General features: G+C 50.6%; 7 protein-coding genes and 1 non-coding gene across 8 annotated transcripts; 3 read left to right on the top strand and 5 right to left on the bottom strand.

Annotated features, from left to right (window-relative positions):
- Nucleotides 1-671: 671 nt before the first annotated feature.
- BDP55DRAFT_t218 lies at nt 672-754 on the top strand. Its single transcript has one exon. It is a non-coding gene; the product is annotated as a tRNA-Arg (tRNA).
- A 291-nt stretch (nt 755-1,045) lies between these two features.
- On the bottom strand, nt 1,046-2,759 carry BDP55DRAFT_556283 (glycosyl hydrolase; the record flags this gene model as incomplete). The annotated part of the gene is made up of 2 exons (XM_060569570.1): nt 1,046-2,460; nt 2,594-2,759. The coding sequence occupies 2 exons, from the start codon at nt 2,757-2,759 to the stop codon at nt 1,046-1,048; spliced, it is 1,581 nt and encodes a 526-aa protein (XP_060427671.1).
- A 66-nt stretch (nt 2,760-2,825) lies between these two features.
- On the bottom strand, nt 2,826-5,310 carry BDP55DRAFT_220903 (carboxypeptidase). Its single transcript, XM_060566077.1, has 2 exons — nt 4,605-5,310; nt 2,826-4,549 (listed from the first exon to the last, which is right to left on the bottom strand). Exons 1-2 carry the CDS (start codon nt 4,834-4,836, stop codon nt 3,141-3,143), a joined length of 1,641 nt encoding a protein of 546 aa, XP_060427670.1. The 5' UTR covers nt 4,837-5,310; the 3' UTR covers nt 2,826-3,140.
- A 1,203-nt stretch (nt 5,311-6,513) lies between these two features.
- Nucleotides 6,514-6,953, bottom strand: BDP55DRAFT_556093 (uncharacterized protein; the record flags this gene model as incomplete). The annotated part of the gene is made up of 3 exons (XM_060569552.1): nt 6,514-6,636; nt 6,696-6,723; nt 6,784-6,953. 3 exons carry the CDS (start codon nt 6,951-6,953, stop codon nt 6,514-6,516), a joined length of 321 nt encoding a protein of 106 aa, XP_060427669.1.
- A 1,413-nt stretch (nt 6,954-8,366) lies between these two features.
- BDP55DRAFT_669824 (uncharacterized protein) lies at nt 8,367-9,674 on the bottom strand. The gene is made up of 2 exons (XM_060575333.1): nt 9,304-9,674; nt 8,367-9,197 (listed from the first exon to the last, which is right to left on the bottom strand). Exons 1-2 carry the CDS (start codon nt 9,513-9,515, stop codon nt 8,636-8,638), a joined length of 774 nt encoding a protein of 257 aa, XP_060427668.1. The 5' UTR covers nt 9,516-9,674; the 3' UTR covers nt 8,367-8,635.
- Nucleotides 9,675-11,876: 2,202 nt separating this feature from the next.
- BDP55DRAFT_695360 (Lipocalin-like domain-containing protein) lies at nt 11,877-12,423 on the top strand (the record flags this gene model as incomplete). The annotated part of the gene is made up of 2 exons (XM_060577458.1): nt 11,877-11,938; nt 12,009-12,423. 2 exons carry the CDS (start codon nt 11,877-11,879, stop codon nt 12,421-12,423), a joined length of 477 nt encoding a protein of 158 aa, XP_060427667.1.
- Nucleotides 12,424-13,266: 843 nt separating this feature from the next.
- On the top strand, nt 13,267-15,946 carry BDP55DRAFT_633937 (uncharacterized protein; the record flags this gene model as incomplete). The annotated part of the gene is made up of 3 exons (XM_060572616.1): nt 13,267-13,574; nt 13,629-13,694; nt 13,717-15,946. The coding sequence occupies 3 exons, from the start codon at nt 13,267-13,269 to the stop codon at nt 15,944-15,946; spliced, it is 2,604 nt and encodes an 867-aa protein (XP_060427666.1).
- A 393-nt stretch (nt 15,947-16,339) lies between these two features.
- Nucleotides 16,340-18,768, bottom strand: BDP55DRAFT_633936 (uncharacterized protein; the record flags this gene model as incomplete). Its single annotated transcript, XM_060572615.1, has 5 exons — nt 16,340-17,777; nt 17,837-18,038; nt 18,096-18,374; nt 18,434-18,550; nt 18,612-18,768. The coding sequence occupies 5 exons, from the start codon at nt 18,766-18,768 to the stop codon at nt 16,340-16,342; spliced, it is 2,193 nt and encodes a 730-aa protein (XP_060427665.1).
- Between the last annotated feature and the right edge of the window lie 1,052 nt (nt 18,769-19,820).

Below are 19,820 nucleotides of genomic sequence, written 5' to 3'. Positions count from 1 at the left end.
GGCGGGAAATGTACCCAAACGAGGGTTATATATCACAAAAGATGAGACATTGAGTCTCCATGGAATTATCGATAGAACTTCGATTTGCACCTGAAAACAATAGATCGCACACAAGACCACAATCTTCGAGACTTGCGCCTACTCTACAAAGCTTCTGTTCATAACTCTTCCAATCTCCAATGTCGATTTCTGGCCAGCGGGTCCGAAGGCGGGTCCGAAGACTCAATGGTGCAATTCATTCATTTCACCCAAGCAAGACAAGAACTAAAATGGAACAGTGACTCACATTGTGTCTGCACTCAACCGCACTTTGATCAATTTACAATGTCATCGTCACAACCCCACCCCCAAACCTGCCAAACTACCAGCGGGGCCGAGGAAATTCGGAACCCCAATCCCATATTCCTTCCCGACATCGGGAGGGGCTGAGGCATTTAGCCCGCCCCTCGGCCCCCTCCAACATTCCGCCGAATAAATCAGCTAGCAAAATTTTCACATTGACTCCAAATTGGGAGTTCGTCATTGGCCGTGCGCGAAAACATTACAGACCCCCATCTACTCGTCAAAGCAAGCTCAAGCTGTCCACCACCCGCCAACTCTGCAACGCAACTTGAATCGCAACCCCGAGTTTTCCGGACACAGACGAGCATCTGAGATGTTCACAACTGTCTGGCCGGTTGGCCCAATGGCAAGGCGTCTGACTACGATACACGGTGGCATCAGGAGATTGTGTGTTCGACCCCCATGCTGGTCAAAATCTTTTGCTGGATGACCTCTTGATTGTTTTGTGGACATAGGAAGTGCTCCCCTATTCTGGTTTGCACGTTGCCTTGTTGTATTTGACTCTTTTTATATTAGCTCCGAGCGAGTCTGCTGCCCCCTTTCCATTATTCATATCTAAACTCTTTCATACCTGTCACACTTTCCAACCCGCTATAGCCTATCTCCGTGTAAGTCATGGAGTTAGCTACCTTGGTCGTAGGCTACGGCAACCGGCTCAAGGCAGTTCTCTCGATAGCTAAATATCGACTACAGATTCAACTCATCATCTCTTCGTCGTCTCCACGTCTACTGAAAAATTACAAAACGTAATCGGTACATTTTCCGTCTCCTCGACTGAAGTCTGGGCAAAGACTCCCAAGATAGGACCGGTGAAGTCCCGGGCATCAAGATCTTTGACTGCAACGGTCCCGAGCTCTTCCCATGTGTAGCCAACAAGGTCAGGACTCTGCACTCCGGACACATCAACATCCTCTCTATGCAGTACAGCATAGAACTTCCACTCAGTCTCTGAGGCTTGGATCTTGAAGCTTATCTTCCGAGTCTCGTTTTCCAGTAGAAGGGAATTTGGGAAGACTCTACTAAGGCCAGTCGCAGAGTTGAACGCGTGACAGACGACAGCTTTAGCATCGGAATCGTACGCGATCGAGACATGGCGGACGCTGTCTCTGTACATTGCCAAACCTGCTTGAAGCCCCTGCGCTGATTTCATGTTGTTGTTCAGCTCAAGGCAGGCAATTGCCCAGTCAGTCAGAGACCGTTGCCTCCTGCCGAGAAAGGTGCAGGTTCCAGTAGGACTTGAAAATCCCAAACGGCTCGGCAAGAGTGTTACCCGGTGTTCATCATCCTCCGAGAGCCGATACTTGGAAAAGTCGGGATCTTTAATGAAGACGTTCTGTACGCCAGCGGGCGGGTTTCGGGCCGTTGAATCAACCGACGACAACTGAGCGTCTGTCAACTCCCTTTCAAACTCCATCTTGGGCTGATGTATCCTCGGCCACCCTCCCTGAGGCCACTCAACAGGCGCGAGAAAGCTCTCACGCCCCATAGCAGCGCACCCATCACCATCCCTCCTGATGCCGAGCACCGCAGCCCACCACGCTCCCCTCGCATCCTGGAAGAGCTCGCCGTGACCGATGTTCTGGATGTACTCATCCTTGCCATCGGCAGTCATGATCGGGTTCCCCCCAAAGCTCTCATAAGGTCCCCAGATATCTTTGGACCTCGCGATGGAAAGCATGTGGTGCTCAAAGGTCCCGCCTTCAGCGACGAGGAGGTAGTACCACACATCAACTTTATATACGTGCGGTCCTTCTGTGTCGTATCTCGCGTACCCACCCCAAATCTCTCGTTGCTCAGAGAGTTGCTTCCCGGTATGGACGTCAATTTCGACCTGTTTGATCGTGCAACTTGGCTGCTTTGAGCGGTCCATGACGAAGCAGCCCTGGAAGTATACACGATCGTCGTCATCGAAGAACAGACTCGGGTCAATGCCGTGGAAGTCCACGGATACAGGGTCACTCCACTTCCCGCTCCAGATGTCAGAGGTATGAATGATGAAGTTTTCCAGGTCGGAGGATCCATTTGAGGAGCCGCAGTTGGTGCAGACGATGTAGAATCTCCCGTGATGGTGACGGATTGTGGCGGCAAAGAGGCCGCCTGTTGCGATCATTGTGTGGCCTGTGTCTAGGGTGAAGGAGTTTGTGCCTGCGTTGGCGAGGGTGAGTTGCTCGGGGCGGTTGATTGCGTTTCCTGACGCGGCAAGTTAGCCAGAGTACCTTAGTTCTCTTGGTGTGGGCAACTGATTTCGTACCAATATGATCCCAGTTCTGCAAGTCGCGAGAAGAGTAGATGGGCAGGCCGGGAAAGATATGAAAAGATGAGGTGACGAGGAAGAAGGTCCCGTCGACCGTGACCACCGAGGGGTCCGGGGCAAAACCCGGGATGATGGGGTTTCGAAACTTTGGCTTGTTAAACATCTCGAATGACTTAGAAACCTGAGACGGGTTTGATTGTTCTCTGGCGTCCTGATGATCAATTCTCCCGGGTTGCCCTTCACTTATAAGCTAACCGAGCAGAACGGGGCATTCTATCCGTCCCCCCGCACCGGAACCCGGAGCTCGTGCCGATAAGTCATGACCCACTTGGGCAATTCGCCGCGGAGAATTGGGCATATCGTGCAATCTCCCGGCTGATGCAGCTCTCTAGAGACGTCTGCTCCTCGAGCTTCTATGAGTTAGTATTTCTAACATGATTGTTTTCAGGAAAATGGCTGTGTCATCTTGTTCTAGGATAACGAATCGACAGCGATCAGACATTAATCCGGAAAGTTATTCGTTACGATTAGCTTGTCTCGTCGCCTATGCCATGACACGGTAGACCTGATACTCATCACCAACGCTCACCGGCAGAACATTAAAGGTCGCATAAGAGTCGATCCCTTCGGGTTCAAGCGTCACAAACGCATGCGCCGCATTCTTCTGCCTAGTACTGACCCAGAACCCCCCAGCTGGAATCCGAACCTGCTTGACGACAGTCTCAGTCGTCAGAGTCGTGCGAGCAATCCCTTCATACTTTGAACGCGCGACTTCGGCACTTGTGATGTTGAACGCTTCCACCTCGCCTTGAAAATCAGACTGCAACGTCTGTACTTCCACGCCAGTGACGCGCAGGCGTTCAGCAACATCAGCCCACGCGCGCGAGAAGACGTAGGCCTCTGGTCTCGAACGAGTCAAGTTCGCTACCACGGGTGTGGTGTTGAGGAACTGGACGGGGATATCAACGAGTTTACCCGTTGTCGCTTCGATGAATTGCCAGGTGATGTTGGTCGGCCGAGCAGACTCTGTCACGATGATGTCGTCGGTGCTGGCGATGAATTTTGCGCGCGCGTTTTCTACTGTTGAGTAGACTTCTTCAGCCCTATCAGCAGCCGTCTGGACAATCGTCTCGACCATAGTCAGGCCTGTTGCGACACGGCGTTGCCAGTGTTGGTCTGCTAGCCCGATGCCCCGCGTCTCGGTGAGGAACATGATGGCCTGTGTCAAGGCGACGGCACTGTCTCCGATCTTGGCGTCGCCGGTGGTCTCTTCCAGAAGGAGGTCGTCTGTGCCTGAGGGACCGACGATATAGGGACCCCATCGGAGACCTCGTCTTTCCATGGCTGCGGCGATATTATTCGCGAAGACGGCTTCAGAGATGTTCCGGATATCGGGATGGATATTGGCGTTCTTCATGGCGGAGAACTGACCATCCTGCGCATCTACCCACTGCTCGTTGGCACCAAAGGGCGTAGTAGGACTATACTCGTGGCAATCGACCCCAACATGAGGCGCAAAGCTCACCATCAGCTGCTTGATATCCCGAGTCTGCTGGCGCGCAAGCTTCGTGTGGTCGCGGTTGGGATCGAAGCTGGTCGCAAAGTACCGCTGAAAGTACGCCACGCCGTCCGGGTTGTATCTTGGGAGCATCATGATGTCGACCTTCTCTAGGATCGAGGCTGCCCAGGTGGCATTGGCGTCGAACCTGCCAAGGAGGGCGAGAAGGGCTTGGTCGCCGGCTGGTTCGTTGCCATGAACGCCGCCCTGCATCCAGATGCGAACCTTTGCGGGAGCGCTGGCGTTGCCGTAGATGTTCGGGCTGATATCTGTCGGAAGGCCTTTTGAAGTTGAGAGACAGACGTAGGGGATTGAGCGGCCTTCTTCAGAACGGAAGTCTGGATTGTGGTAGGTCATCCATTCGTTGCGCGTAGCGAGGGTCTGGAGGAAGTAGTCTGCGAATTGTTAGTTGCTGGAATGCATCATGAGATAAAGCTCATGATCCTTCACCGAGAGTTGCCTGGTCTGTTGGGCCGCTGGTGCCATTGGCAAAGGTGGTCGGAACACTGTCTGGGCTAGCGAAGGCGGGTGAGCGCAGTTCAACATCCTCAACCTCTGGAAAGTTCGTGGCTACTGCCTCGCTATCCGGGATCACCTCAACTTGGTTACTGGCATAGGTGAGTTGAGCAGCAGCGAGGCTTGCGCGTAGTAGGCCGATAGCCACGATTTCTTGAACGCGCATCGTTAGGCTGATCGTCACGGAGTAAGCTCCGGGATTCCAACGGCGTTCTGTGGGTGGAAGGCACGAGACAATGGGGAGCGAAGGCGGGCAGCACAGAATGCGAGCATGTCTGCTATTCTATTTATCCTCGCCGGGGCATTTCGGCCTTCAGCCGACACCGATAATGTCGCCAAGGCCTCATTTACTCTGCCCCAGTGCCTGCCAATGCCACAGACGTCATGATGTTTCCTCTGGCGGTACAATCATCACGGTACTTGTCCTCGAACTATGCAGGAATAGGAATGTGTTTATCTTGAGTGTGGAGGAGGCCCCTCGAAGTGTGGGGTGAAAAAGTCTTGGAACGACTTCCGGGGCTTCCAGCGATGTCGCTCGCCAAGAAGTGTTATCTTGCCAAGACCTTAAGGCCCAGGTCGGCGGGCCAGAGGACCATTGAGCAATTGAGCAATTGAGCAATCACACTTCATCTTATTTAGCCTCTTGACTCATTGATTAAGTTTGGCAGGTTACTGACTTTCAGTCCCTTCACCGGTGAAGTCTTAGTGTCCGACTCGCAACCTGCGAGCTAACAACACTACAAACGGTATCAATGTTGTAACTCTGCCGTTGACTTTAGTGCTATATTGCAACAGACGAAGTCTAACCGGGCCGAGAACTCTTGAGCTGAGGAATTTTACCGTTCTCTCTAGTTAATAACTCAATAACTAGGACTAAACATCACGGAAAACAAAACTTCGGTATTGGTCTGATATACATTGACATGACAATTGGTTCCTTGAAGGGTTGCTGGATTTCATGGACGAGAAAATAAAAGGAAAGGCGTGCTGGCAACAGAAATCAACAATACCTCTCGTCTTTTACGTCGACGATCGCACGTAGCAGGGAGTATGCGTTGAAGTTGAGATCGCAATCTAGATCCAAAGATATGCATAGAGGATACTCCTCCCCCCCCCAGTAGCCTTGATAAGGCTAGGCAGTGGGGAAGTAATGTGTCTCAACAGCGGAGCGGCCTACATAGGAAAGAGGCAGGAAAAGCTCAAGCGCGAGAAAAGGCTTAGATGATAGGTAGCGGAAGAGAAACCCGGGACGTTCTTCGAAAATAAGGTATTCAGGGGCAATTTGGTTTAATTCACAGAAACCACTCTTTGGGACATATCTTGAAAGGCGAGCGTCACAATGATTGAGAACTATCCACAAGACTTTCAGTCCGGCTTAGAATTTATAAGCGGTTGACCATTTGCCTGAACTCTCGCCGACTTTATGAAATCCAGGCATAACATATAAGACGGTTAAGCGTAAGATCACCTGAGTCTTTCGAGATTTCCGGTTTCTGTTAACTTTGGTTGATTCCTTCCCCCGAAGGATATTACATCTGTCCGCAATTTACTAAGGACACACGGACAGACCTGGATCACATTGCCACTATGGTCCAAAGTATGTTCAGCAGACCCCAGATTGCGCCGAAAAGCTCCTAACAACGTACATATAGTTCCATGCCGGTATGATTCTGCGGGTATGTATAGCCGAGAAATATACGTTTCAATGACTGATGAAATTCATGTTTCCGCACAGCTTGAGATAGCATCCAGACGAATTCCAAACTGCCAATTCTCAGCTCGGCTATTCTATATTCACCCTCAATTCCAACTACAGACTACTTCAAATCCCGCCCAGCCTGCGTTACGACTTCTGATATGTATGACGAGGTCCAAGAGAACTCAAAATTCTCAGTTCACGAGGTGCTACGTAAAACGGTTCGGTAGCATCAAAATAATCATTATAGTAGTCCTTCGTCATTTGGTGCTGCACAATCATAGTCCGATCAGTCCAAGAACCCTCCACGAGAGGCCACTCTATCTTACCTTCATTATCCAGTCCACTGGTTCCGACCTGAGAATATTATCAGCTACGTGCCTTTCACTCGCGCTCATGAGGATGGGCTCCACAGACCATTTCTCAATCCACGTAATCGTACCCGGAGAGTCATGAACTTGATACATCTCAAAGTACATCAACTCGGACTCTCTTTTCATCTTCTCAATTGTCGGCTCGGCAGCTCGCAGGAATCTCGAGACATCCTGTGGCGCAACGTGAACAGTGACCTGAAAAACTGTCGACATAATCGCTGTGTCCTGCTTTGATTTGCTGAACGATGGTTGTCGGACGAAAATCTGATGCGCTGATGTCAAACCTGCTGAGCTCTGATCCCGGGGAGCTCGGCCTTTAAGTAGTCCGCAATAACAGTCGCCCCGCGGATCCGAGGCCATGTCCGACGGTAGCTCAGAGGATGAAACGTCTGATGTCTGGCCAGGCATGTAGACATCTTGATGATAACCCAACGACTCCTCATGCACCGTGCCAGTTCGAACCCAATTTGTGATGTCATCCCAGATGACTAAATCTGCGCCTTGGTGAGGACCACCCTTTTTCGTCCTCCTTTTTGGCCATCTTTGGGCTTCTAAGACACCTACGTTTGATGATACCAGTTTAGTAGGCCGGTGGAACATTGAAAGGTTGTCGCCCGGTATAGAACATGACATCGTGCTCTAAACGAGAATATTGAAGGTAGGGACCTAGGCGCTGGCAACATGCAACTCTCGTTGGTATAGATGTAAACGTCCCATATGGCATGGCTTAATCCGAAGACATGAGAGAGATATCATCCGTAATGAAAACACAGGCAAACATGTTAACATACTTGTCCTTTGTGAAGTAATTACCCACGTCACAATTCAGCCCAAGATATCGGGTCAGGCCGTCAGATCCAAGCTCTAGAGCGCGCAGCAATAAAACAACAAATGAACAAAGAAGACCGTTGTTTCGTGGACCGCATGCATAAGGGCTGCTTAACTCTCCTCACAGTTCTGTTTAAATGTGTCAATAGGAACGAGCTGCATGGACTGCATTTAGTGGGCTGCAAACAATCAACACCTAGAAACAGCGGTTGAGATTAATAACAACAAGCCGCTGTGGATTTGCATAATCTGCCCGAGTCCAGAACTTTTTCAATGGAAATCCGATCGTTGATAGAAAGGTCTCATACCCTTTGAGCTTCCATATTGTGAAAAACCTTTGCGACGCTTGCGGGTGCTTATTCCCAAAGTAACCTGGCTGGCCGTTCGCTAACCCTATACCCTTCAGGAAGCATCGATAATCTATAAATGAGTGACAAAATCCTTCTCACTCTTGAGTTTCTGGACGTATATTTACCAACAACACCGTCATCCTCAAGTTCTAACACCGGCCAGCCAATGCCAACTGACCTGTTGCTCTTAGTTCGCGACCTAGCCGAATGCCCCTTTCATGCATCAGACTCACTACACTCGATCTCATTACCGATTTATAGTTAGTACGTCATAGTGGACCATCTTGTTGCGGACAAGTACTTATCAACTCCAGCTCATGATGGTGCAGACCTCCTTCATAATGATCATTCTTGGCGCAATTACGGTATCCTTGGCTACTGCTGTTCCGAGACAGGATCCCAATATTCTCTACTGCAATTGTACCTTTACTGTAAACAGATACAATCGAGCTCATACAGACCTTATTGCTAGCTACGACTGCTGTGACGGTGCGGGAGGTCGATGGAACGGCACAACATGCCCCCTGAACTCTCTTGATCCGCTAAGATTGAGACGATTTTCAAAATGCTGCAACAAGCATGGGGGATTTGGATGTGTCTAAAAGCTAAGACAGCCTCAGCGGCTTATCTGGCTCGCGGTACTATTCGGACTTCCAACTCGACAGTAGGTTCCTTCATCGTACATTATATCTAGATACATATTCATGCTGCGAACATTCAAGGTTTCGCCCCCGATAGTCTATCATCTGATAACGAGTAGCTAGACTTTTCCCTGCCCTCGTCAGTTCCTTTCGGTGGTGTCCGGCGCACTTCAGCTAGCCAAGCAAGTACGAATATAGTTGTACTGATTAACAATGTCGCACAAGCAGCGACCAAGGTCCAAGAAGAAGCCCCGTATCTCGTTGAGATGTCGTGCATAATTCGCAAGTTTGTGGCTAGCCGGATATCCGTACTCCTCGGCAACTCTTTTCTTATCTTCTCAAACAGTGAGAAGATGCAACCAAGAGCCGATACGGCGAACAAAAATGATAGAGCTGCCAAGATCGCACTGGCCAACGTCGTGAACCGATTGCGTTTGATCAAGTTGGCAAGAGCTGAGAGAAATCCTAGTCCAGCTGTGGCAGTTGCAACAGCAGGCAAAGGGAATCCTCGTGTCAAATCATGCATGCCTCTGCTTTTTATAGAGGAGGAGACCCCGACAATCATTAGGCGAATAATGATAGCTGGGTTGTAGCCCGGCGAACCCCCGAACTTGAGGCATCCCTGGGGGTATCTCGCCCTATTATAACATCGCATATCAGTGTTTTCATCTTCTCCTAGACATATTGTATGGATCTCCTTGCGCAGGTGGAAACTTTTGAAGGGGTTTCACACTCGTAACTTACCATTCTGCCGCTGTTGCCCGGCACCAACCCCATAGACCAAAGTCAAGAACAATGGATGGTCCATTTGATCCACGAGACTCTCTCCTCGTTGCTACTAAAGTGAAGATTGACAAACTTGTATTGGGTGAAGATAGGCAAGTGACAAGAAGAAGCCCAAATGAGCAGATCAGTAGGGCTGCACCGATCGCTGTCAAAAAACGGGAGGAAGACATTGTCTGATGATGTCAAATTGGTATCAGTCGTCCAGGATGAAACACCTTGAGTAATTTGTGAGTCTATGAAGAGCAAGAGATGATCAACTGAGAGCGCAAGAATTGGGGAAACAGCTGAAATCCCGGGATACTGCAGATTTTAAGTAAGTCTGTTGTAAGAGATCAGCGGATAGACAAGACACTTTCCGCCCGGGTCTAGCTAGGTTAGAAATAATACCTAGGATAAGCTGACGACATTGTCTCACTCCAGTAGCATCTTACTCTCAAGGCTGACTGCCAGGTTGACTAAGGTACCTAGGTATTCGGCTGCGTTTGAGTCTGATGTCAATAGCTGCTGGGCGCACCTACTCACTAACCAATCGTTTTGCGATTGGATTCGGTGTAGGATTGATCGCTGCGACTAGCAACGCTGTAACACAGCAAGTCCGCAGGCGCTTGCAGGCAGCCAAGCCGTTTTGATCTGTAGCGGATTTGAGTTTGAGATCCATGAAGGTTATCCTGCGGCTTTGTATGAATATTTTTCGTGCCATTACATAGTGCAGTCAGTTGAAAGAACTGATGGGCGGTTTGACCTCTCAGTTCCGACATACACCTAAGGAGCCGAACTTTCATGCGCAAAGTCTGGACTTATTATCTTCCTCCTTCATCTACATGTTTCTCTCCGAGGAGGCCTTGATCATTTGATAATTATTATTGCTTCAAAGTAGTGATTTTGTAGATTGTCTCTTTCGTATCTGGTTTCTCAAGATCGTGGAGCAATCGCTCTCTAGCAGAACATAATCCAACTTACGCCAAAAGAGTTAAAGGTCTGTATGTATTAGACACAGAACCGAGTATTGCTGATGGTCAAATTGATAATGAGTCCTCGACTCCATAGATGCCACATTCGAATGTATACAGAGCGGCAATATCTACTCTAAGGTTGTTGCGCGATATGGAGTAACCTAGGTCTGAGGTGTGTCATCGCGCTCAGAGCTAAGGAGTTGGGTTCTTCTAGAAGTCGTAGGCTTGCAGGTCTCATCCCAGAACAAGTTCCCGAAGTTCAGCTCAATCTCAACCTACGTGGCATGGGTTAATTCCCGACTATACCTCGCACCTTTTAGCTGCAGACTATAGTTGGGCGTAAACGGCATTTGATCAAGTGCTTTGAGTGCAACAATACGATTTGGGGATACCTAGTTAGAATCCGATCTCTAGAATATGGTCAGTGGAATTGCGGTATCTTGAAACTCCTGCCATAGTCAATCCGGGTGTTCGTTTCTCAGCCGGCGACCGCTGTTCTTCATGCCATAAAACCTTGGGTACACAGTACACAGTGCAGCCCCCTCTGATTTCTCTGTGTGACCCCTCACAAAATAGACGAGGAATTAACGTTCTCGTGACAGATTCTCAGGGGCACCCTGCTAGACTTGGCAGGTCACCTTCCGGTTCATCCGTTCAACCGAGACCAAGGTATATTTCGGGGTTCATGACGTTCTTGGGTCGCCTTCGTGCTTCTTCTCCGGAGTGGTCGGGTTCAGTAATCCATCCAAACGGTTTTCAACTTTTCCTCGAAATAAGAATGCAACTAAAGACGTACCCCGCTCGACGTCCCCCACAATCGTCCGGTGACAGTTCCATTACGCCAAGTTGCGCCAAGCCAGGCCAAGAAAAACCTCCAGCTCTTTGGTTCAGTTTCCCCAACTTCTCCCCAATGATCCGTTCTTCAAGGTTAACACAGCCTTCAAAGGCCAAGGGCGAAGGAACTTTGGACGAAACGAAGCGTTTCTTGCGTCGTTTTCCTTCGTGAAAACTCGGAACAACGATTCAAGCCGCGCGCCACCCCTTTCCTCGCCATCATCTCGGCGAAAAGACCATTTCCATCAGTCTGCGAGTCAGTCCCGCTCCTCGCTTAACACCCATGGCGATAGCGAAGGAAGGTGTTCTCAGCGCATCCATAGCTTCTGGACCTTTGGACCTTTGGGTCGAGGGGGCACCCCAGGGATTTCCCGTAAGTTTAATTCCTTGGCACGCGATCCACTGCCGAATCCATGGCATGAAAGTTGCGTGCCTGAGCAGGTTGATTAAAGTTGCTTGGTGACCCTTGCTTCACGCCTTCGAAGAAACGGCTTTTGGGATGTCGTGACCTATCACGTAACCGCTTGAAGCACACCCTTTCGGGGCATACCCGCGCGGATGGACGTGCAGAACCGGACATGTTTGGACTTGGGCGAGCCCTTAAAGCTCTAGACGGAGGGCGTTCCTTCCGATGGCAGACGGTCACTTAAAGACCCTTATCCTTCGTTCTCTGATTCAACTACCGAGAACCTTTGGAGCTAGCTCAGTTTGACCTTGGAAAAACGACGTTATTCACACGCCAAAATGCAGCCTACAGAAATCCTCGCCATCTTGGCTGGCACTTACCAGCTTCTCAACACCTCAGCGTAAGCTGTCCTCAACTTCAATCTTCCAGACTACAATATTGATCAAAAATCTAATGTTTGACTTGTGCAGCACACGTGATGGAGTCGCCGTACCTGACCGAACATACGGTTCCAACCCCGTTGGCATTCTCTCCTACAGCAAATCCGGCTTCATGTCCGCAACAATCACATCAACAGACCCCGAAGATCGGCCCGCGAACTTAACATTTCCCTTCGAAGATTCACAATCAGACGCCGACTGGGCCCTTGTCGGCAAGCACAGCATCGGATACGCAGGGCCGCTCCGGATCAGCGATGCGTTTCCCGCGAACGCAACCTTCGGTCAAGTCATCCACGGGCCATTGACTGTAGCCAACGTCCCGTCCATGGCTGGGGGTAGCCAAGCGCGCAATTACACACTCTACGAGGATGGAAAGGTTTTGCGCATCTCATCACAAAGAGACGGCGGGAATCGTGGAGAGCTTTGGTGGAAGAGGCTGGACTGAGGGCAGGAGCTGGAGACGTGATTCATGGCGATGTTTTCGAGGAGCCAGTGGTTCATGGTGGTTCATGCGATACCCCCCTTCCCAGTTCATCAACGAGCTTCCAAGACATCAGACTTTACCATCTTACATTACTTGATATCTTGACCTGCCTTTTTCTTCGAGAATTATTTTCATTAATACGTGAGTGCCGGCAGTCCGCGTCTATTTTGGAATTGCGGCACGTCCGTGATCAACCCCCCCTCCCCCAAGAACTCTCCTTCGTACTTCCTAAGATACCTTATCACAGATTGAGGGAGAGGGACTTTACCGGTCAATATACACATGTATTCCGGGACGTCCAACGACGCTATTTTGACACTATCTCGCCGGGATGTTTCTAGATGTGTCTTAGTAAGATGCAGAATTTTGCTGGATCTGAGGTTGAGTAATACCTTTGCCGGCGACAGTTGGCTTGCATCTTCGCTCGAATGCTTTCAATTTTTCACTGAGTTGCATGAATAGAAACAGGCTCTTTAGAATCTCACTTAAACCAAACAGCATCTCTTGCGGCGAGTTCCACTCCACGTGACTTTTCAACGTCATAAACATCCTGCTTGCGCCTGCATTACGCAGAAAAACTTACAATTTTGATTGGACTCGCATTCGCCTGCAACACTGATGGGACTATGGCTGTCAGCGTGTGTGGCCATTGCCAAGACCATGCAGCTGACAGCCTGACCTTATCGCTCAACCCAACCGACCTCTTGTATTTGAATGCCTCTCAACTTCATCATCCGTACGAAAGCGGGGTCGCTGGAGACCTCGAGACAAGGACCATTCCTTCGCAACTAGGTGACTCTTATCATGGCCGAATTAGCGGCACTTGGTGTTGTAGCCAATATCGTCCAATTTCTAGAGCTAGGGCTCAAAGCATCGATCTCCATCGTTAGTACATATCGCAGTATTACCGACGACGGATTGCTTCCACGATTGGTTGACCTGAAAGCCATGGCAGAAGATCTGCAACGGCGCTGTGTTCGATTACAAGCAGATGCCGATATAAAGATGGAGGCAGGCATGAAAAGCCTTCTACAGCGTTGCATAAAGACTGCAAAAGAGCTTGTTGATGAGGCCAGCGGTCTAACGATCGTCATCAACGGCAGGTCGCTCAGGTGGATAAAGATCGAAATGTCTCTCAGAGTGTATTGAAAGGAACGCAAAATCAGCGGCATTCAGGAAAGATTAAGCTTCATTAAAGCCGAAATATTGGAGAGACTTCAAACGCTTCTCTTGTAAGTTTTTACTCCTTAATAGCCTCACAAAGCTAATGCAGCCCTTAAGTCACCACCGTCGCGAGCTATCGGATCATGTAGGCTCTTTGGGCGATGCTTCAGCAGCATGGAATCGTGCCACGAACGCCAGGCTTGACCAATTGGCTAAGGACGTCGGCAGACTCTTGGAATCCACAAACGACGCTGCATCTGCGACACAGCTCGAGAGAATTTCCGCGACGCTGTCCCGCTTCGCAGAAGAAGCGAAGCATCAGGGCAATGTTCTGCAAATCCTCAAAAGCCTAAAGTTTGCACAAATTGTTGAACGACAGACCGAAATACCCAAGGCTCATCAAAATACTTTTGAATGGATCTTCCACGAAAACGTTGACGTCAATTTCGCGTCCTGGCTTCAAGCCTCAAATGGAATATTCTGGGTCACTGGCAAACCTGGCTCTGGAAAATCAACTTTGATGAAGTTCATTTCCGGACATGAGACGACATCGCAGCTGGGAAATCTTTGGGCTAGCCCGCGACAACTTGTCGTAGCTAGTCACTTCTTTTGGGGCATCAGGAGTGGTCTTCAGAGTTCTCAAGAAGGTCTTCTCAGAACATTGCTGTTCCAGATCATGGTACAATGCCCGGAGATCATTCCTGACGTTTGCCGAGAGAGATATACTAGTACAACGTATGCTCTTAACTCATGGACAATTGAGACATTACTAGATGCCTTTGAGCGACTCAGGAGTATTCGATTACCATCAAAGCGCATCTTGGTGTTTATAGACGGGCTCGATGAATACAAGGGCGACCACAGGGACCTAGTTAAGTTCCTTACCAACACGTCTCAGTCTTATGACATAAAAATCTGCTGTGCAAGCCGACATTGGCGAGTGTTTGAGGATGCTTACGGCAACCTTACCACCCGCATCCAGATGGACCGACTTACAGCCACGGATATGGCAATCTATGTCCGTGATGCTTTGGGCCAACATGAGCACTACCAGTGTTTACTGAGAACTCATGAAGCTGAAGCTACGAAACTTATCGAATCCATCTCGCAGAAGTCAGAAGGCGTTTTCTTCTGGGTTGCCCTGGTTGTCAAGTCCCTCGTTCGCGGCCTTGATAACTGGGACGACGTAGGCATACTACAAAAAAGAGTCTCGGAGCTCCCTTCAGACCTCGACGAGTTTTTCCAGCGAATGCTTGACTCCATCGAAGATGTTTACAGGGAAACCGCGTATAGAACATTCTCTATGTTACTGATTGCGGACATGCCTGTTCCCGTGGTCTGCTTTTTGATCATGGACACCTACTTCGACAACATGATGAGCTTCAAGTCTACAGATCCGTTCAGATCACTGAAATCAAAAAGCGCGTCTGCGACGAAATATTTGGGTAGCAATTTGACCGCGGGGACCGAATTTCAGCCGGATGATGAAGAAGGTCTTTACCGTCACTATCAAGATCCAGATCATCCAAAATTCAATCTCTTGATATACATGCGGATCAATCACGTGGAGAGGCAATCCAGGCTTGAATATCAGGTTCTGAATTTAACAAGAAAGAGAGATCAAATTTTGGCTCAATGTCGCGACCTGGTCCAAAGCTGGGAGGTACAAACGCAAGCCCCAACCAATTTGAGAGTTGGATTTCTCCACCGGACAGTGGTAGAGTTTCTCCAGCGTTCCAAGAGTGCTCGGTCGCGAATTCCACTTAAACACCAGCGGTATTGGCTTGCAAGGTCGTTTGCAGAATTTGATGCGCAATTGCGAGGGGCTAAGAATGGAAGGGATGTGGACAGGGACTTTCTCTTCAGGTTTTTATACACGACCGAGCAAGCGGAGCCGCACGACATACTAGCTTCTCTCCCTGGGCTTGCAAGACTATGTGAGCAAATGATGGATATGTGGAGAGGCGAAGTCAACGTTCGACCTCCTTTGGAGACTATCTGGCTTGTCTCGCAAGTTTGGGCCAGAGCATTTCTCGCGATGCCTACCACCTTATCGTCGTCTCCACACAGAAACTTTTATCTCTTTACTGCCATGAGAAGTATCCTGAAAGGCTCGATGTATGTGGAGGTCGGCGACTTTCCAGACGTTGTTCAGACACATTCTGTGGATCTTCCGGTCCTACGTGACCTCCTTTCTTGGGTCAACTTCACGGGAGACGACCCAGACATGTCCTATCCGTTTAAGAATTTGTCCACATACTGGAGCGGAATGATTCTACGTCACGGCGCCCGCATAATGCATTTGAAGCTTGCATATTGATGGTAGAACATGTTGCAGCTATGGACCGCAGGTATTCGGACCACGAATCTAGTGCTGACACAGATGTCAAGTTGAAAGTGGAAAGCATTCTGGAAATGTTCGACACTGTCCAGCGTCTTGGGATATTCACAGAAGAAGAGCTTTCCGGCTTGAGGGGAACCTTTCCTCCAAGAGTGGTAAAAGAAATGCCAGTTTCCAAGGAGCGGAGATGGTGGCTTATATCTTTCTTCAAGTGAAAGGGCAAAATCTTTGGGAATTTACAGTAAAAATTGAATATCAACAATGGTTTCCATCCATTTTGGAATTTTGGCACACTCGTTTTGCTGATATAGGCCCTTATGCCTGTGTCCCCTTATTTCAAAAGTCTCGTTCTAATACACATCACCAGACACTTCAGTCAATAGCTTTCAACACGTACTTGTCCTGCCAGAAACGGTCATTGACAGCCGGTGCATCACGACGAGCAGGAGCAGCCCGCTCCTGGAGGCTCGAAGCAGCCAAGTACTCGCTGCGCCTAACAGCCGCCTTTGCAGACACATCACGCTTCTCAATACCTCCGTAAGCACACTTGCCACCGTTGAAAGCAGCGTTTGCAGTCGCCTTCCAGATCTCAGTGACATCCTTGATCATGGGCAGAGTCCAGTAGAGGCGGCAGTCAGCCTCCTCACGCACAAACTGCGCGGGGATACCATCGTCCACGTTGTCCCTCAGAATCTGGTCGCGGACGTTGACGGCGGCCGCCAGACTGCGGTTCAGGGGCAGGTCGCCGTAGCGGGCGAAAGCAGCCTTTTGCTCGTCGGTGGAAGCGTAGGGGAGGAGGAAGGTGGTGTAGTCGTAGATGTTGCTCCAGTCCAGGACCTGAGAACCCTTGATACCGCCGACGCCCTCAATGGCGCCCTCAACGGGGAGACCGCCGAAGGCAACGGACTTGACGCCGCCGTGGAGACGGAGGAACTCAGAAGCAAGAGTGCAAGTGGAAGCACAAACACCGTCGTAGAGGATGATGATGTTCTCGGCGGCGAAGGGCTGGGGCAGACCGGTCAGGTTGCCGTACCCGTTGATCTCGATACCAAGGCCGAAGGTGGCGTTGGTGGTGGTCAGAGGGTCGTTGAGGTTCCAGCGCATCAGGTCTGTGTAGGAGGTGTTCTGGAAGACTTGGGGCGCGAACTTGTCCTCGTAGGAAGTGAAAGGCTGGTTGGTGAGGTTGTAGTCGTAGCGCCAGTTGAACCAGCTCTCGGCCAAGGAGATCAGGTTAGCATCATCACTGGTGTAGATATCCACGTCAGCCACGATGTCAGAAACAATCTGGGCCGCGGCGACGAAGCCGTCACTCTCTTTCCAGCGGGAGAAGCCGTCCTGATCCGTCTCGGGGAATAGCTGGCGGAAGAAGTCGTAGCCCTGGAGGATGTAGCCACCGCCGTTCTGCTGGAAGTCGATGACTAGCTTGGTCTTGCCGGCTGCGAGGGCGGCGGTGTAGAAGTCCTCGGTGACCTTTTGGAACTCGGCTGGGCTGTCGCTGGCGAAGGCGGTCAGGACGACGACGGCGACGTCCTCGAAGCCTTCACCCTCGAGGAAGTAGCCGGACACAACGCCGTCGCTGGTGACGATGACGGGCTCTGGGTAGCCTGGGAGGATAGCGGTGGAGGCGTTGGAAGGAGATGTGCCGGAGGGGGTGGCGGAGGCCGGACTGAGAGGGTTGCAGAACTTGGCGTAGAAGGACTGGCCGTCTACGATGCCGGTGAGATCCTTCTTAACCCGTGCATGGTTCTCGAAGGTGACCTCGGTGCCGTTCTCGAAAGTGAGGGTCGTGTTGGCGCCTTGGTAGATGTATCTGCGCAGACCACGTTAGTTTGGCTAGGTCTCACATGCCTTGCATCACTCTTCACGTACCTGACACGACCACCAGAGCTGAAGTAGCCGTTGCCGATTCCGGTAGCCTGTCCAGACTTCTCAAAGAACATGGAGTTGTAGGCAGAGTTGGCATCACGGTTCCAGTTGGCCTTGTTGACGGTGTCCTCGAGGAACTTGGAAGCCTCGATGCCGTTGATGAGCTTGACTGCGGACGCAGTCTCGGGGGTAGAGATGACCTCCTCTGCAAAAGAGTTAGAAAAGCAACCTGCAGATTCATCATTGTCGAGTCAGAACGTACCGTAGATCTTGATCACTGGCAAAGATGAGCCATCCTCGCTAATGGAAACCAAGCCCCGCTGACGGGTCCACTCAAACACCGCCGTGAGCAAGTCGGGGTAGTAGACAAAGTGTCCGTCGTGGCCGGGACCAAACACCTCTTCGTAGAGAGCAGACTGGAAGGCGTATTCGCTGGTGTAAACATCGTCGACCAGGTTCTGTCTGATGCTCGAGGCGGCTGCAAAGAGGTCGTAGGCCGGGAAGTCGTACTCTGGTGGGGGATCCGCCTTGTAAGCAGCGTCTGAAGGCAAGTTAGTTCTGGTCCAGGATCAAGAATACGTTTGTGAATGATCAACTTACCACTCTGCCATTCGAGGTATGGGAACAAAGAGTCCACGAGCTCAATGGCAGCCTCCTTTCCGAGAGGGACGGAGTTGAGACAGTCGTAAGCCAGTTGAGCCGGTACAGACGGGACAACTACAGCACCACCCTTGTCAGTCTACGTCAAGGGGCATCTCGTTATCGATTTTCCAAGTACCAGTCGGAGCACGCGCGTGCTGCGAAGCCCAAGCAGCGCTCACGGCAGCACAAGGCTCAGAGCTGTTGCCTGGGATCGTCGAGTTGGGGAATTGCGCGACAGCGAGGTCAGCTGCGCTGGCCAGCAAAACCGGCACGGCAATCGAGGAGCTCCGCATCTTGCCAATTGAACGAGAGTTACACGGCACAACTTTTGGCTCTCGGGTCGAAAGCTGGGCTGCAGTCTCAAGCTCAATAGACGCATCTTCGATCGCCCGCAGACCGCGGCGGCGCGTCTCTTATACCAATCTGGCACTCAATAACCACCATTGTAGTCGTCATCCACTTCTCAATGGCAATCGACACGAGGGGCAACAAACCCGTTGTCGTTTTCTGGAGACCGTCGATGTCACCATCGGATGTCGAGTGGGCGTTCGTCCCAATCGCATGAGCTTGTATTGCTCTCGTTACAGCAGGAGCTAGCTCAAGATGGCAGGTCGCATGTGCGAGGTTACCACAAGACTGGGGCGCGCCCCCGGTTGCCGCAACTCTTGGCCTGCATATCTGCACCCGAGCGGCGGTAGGCCGGGTAGCAATGCCTCACTTGTTTTCCTACCGATATTGGACGCGACCGAAGTTGGAAAGTCGTTGACTAAAGACGAACCTTTGAAGTCCGTTAGTCCCGGTCTGAACGGACTGTAAGAAACTGTATGACCGTGTAGAGACTTTGACTTACAAGCGAGTCAGTCTTAGTCAATAGCCTGACTAAGACTCAAGAGTCTGACATATCCTCGCCCAGAGGTAAAAGGGAGGGGTTCCCGCTCGACAGATGAGGGGGGTTACGAGCTGCGAGACGGGAAGCTACCTCATTAGCATGAAAGGACGAAGATCGGCAACACGCGCCTTATCTATGAAATTAGTGGTCATATCCTACCGTTACTGTTGTTTCGTTGGTCTGAAGACCGTTGGGACCTTTGGTCGGCATAAGAACTGTTTTTTCGCTCTAGCTCCGGGTTGCGGGGGCACATGGGAATAACACCTGCTGAAGACAGGTTAGGCCGGAAGGCAAAGCTCCCTGGTCCCCCGGCAAACAAGTGCCGTGTCACTATCGCAATTCACACCATTGGCAACAGTCAACCGTGATCTCATCTGTCCGTGCCTGGCGATGGCCTCGGTCCGGCCACGCGATACTGAGGAGCATATCTGGGCATTACCCACTCTGCTCTTGTCC

The sequence above is a fragment of the Colletotrichum godetiae genome (genome assembly GCF_030913485.1).
Source record: "Colletotrichum godetiae strain CBS 193.32 chromosome Unknown BDP55scaffold_30, whole genome shotgun sequence".
Taxonomy (NCBI): Eukaryota; Fungi; Ascomycota; class Sordariomycetes; order Glomerellales; family Glomerellaceae; genus Colletotrichum; species Colletotrichum godetiae.
The sequence above is the reverse complement of the archived record's forward strand: the minus strand, read 5'-3'. Positions and strand labels throughout refer to the sequence as shown.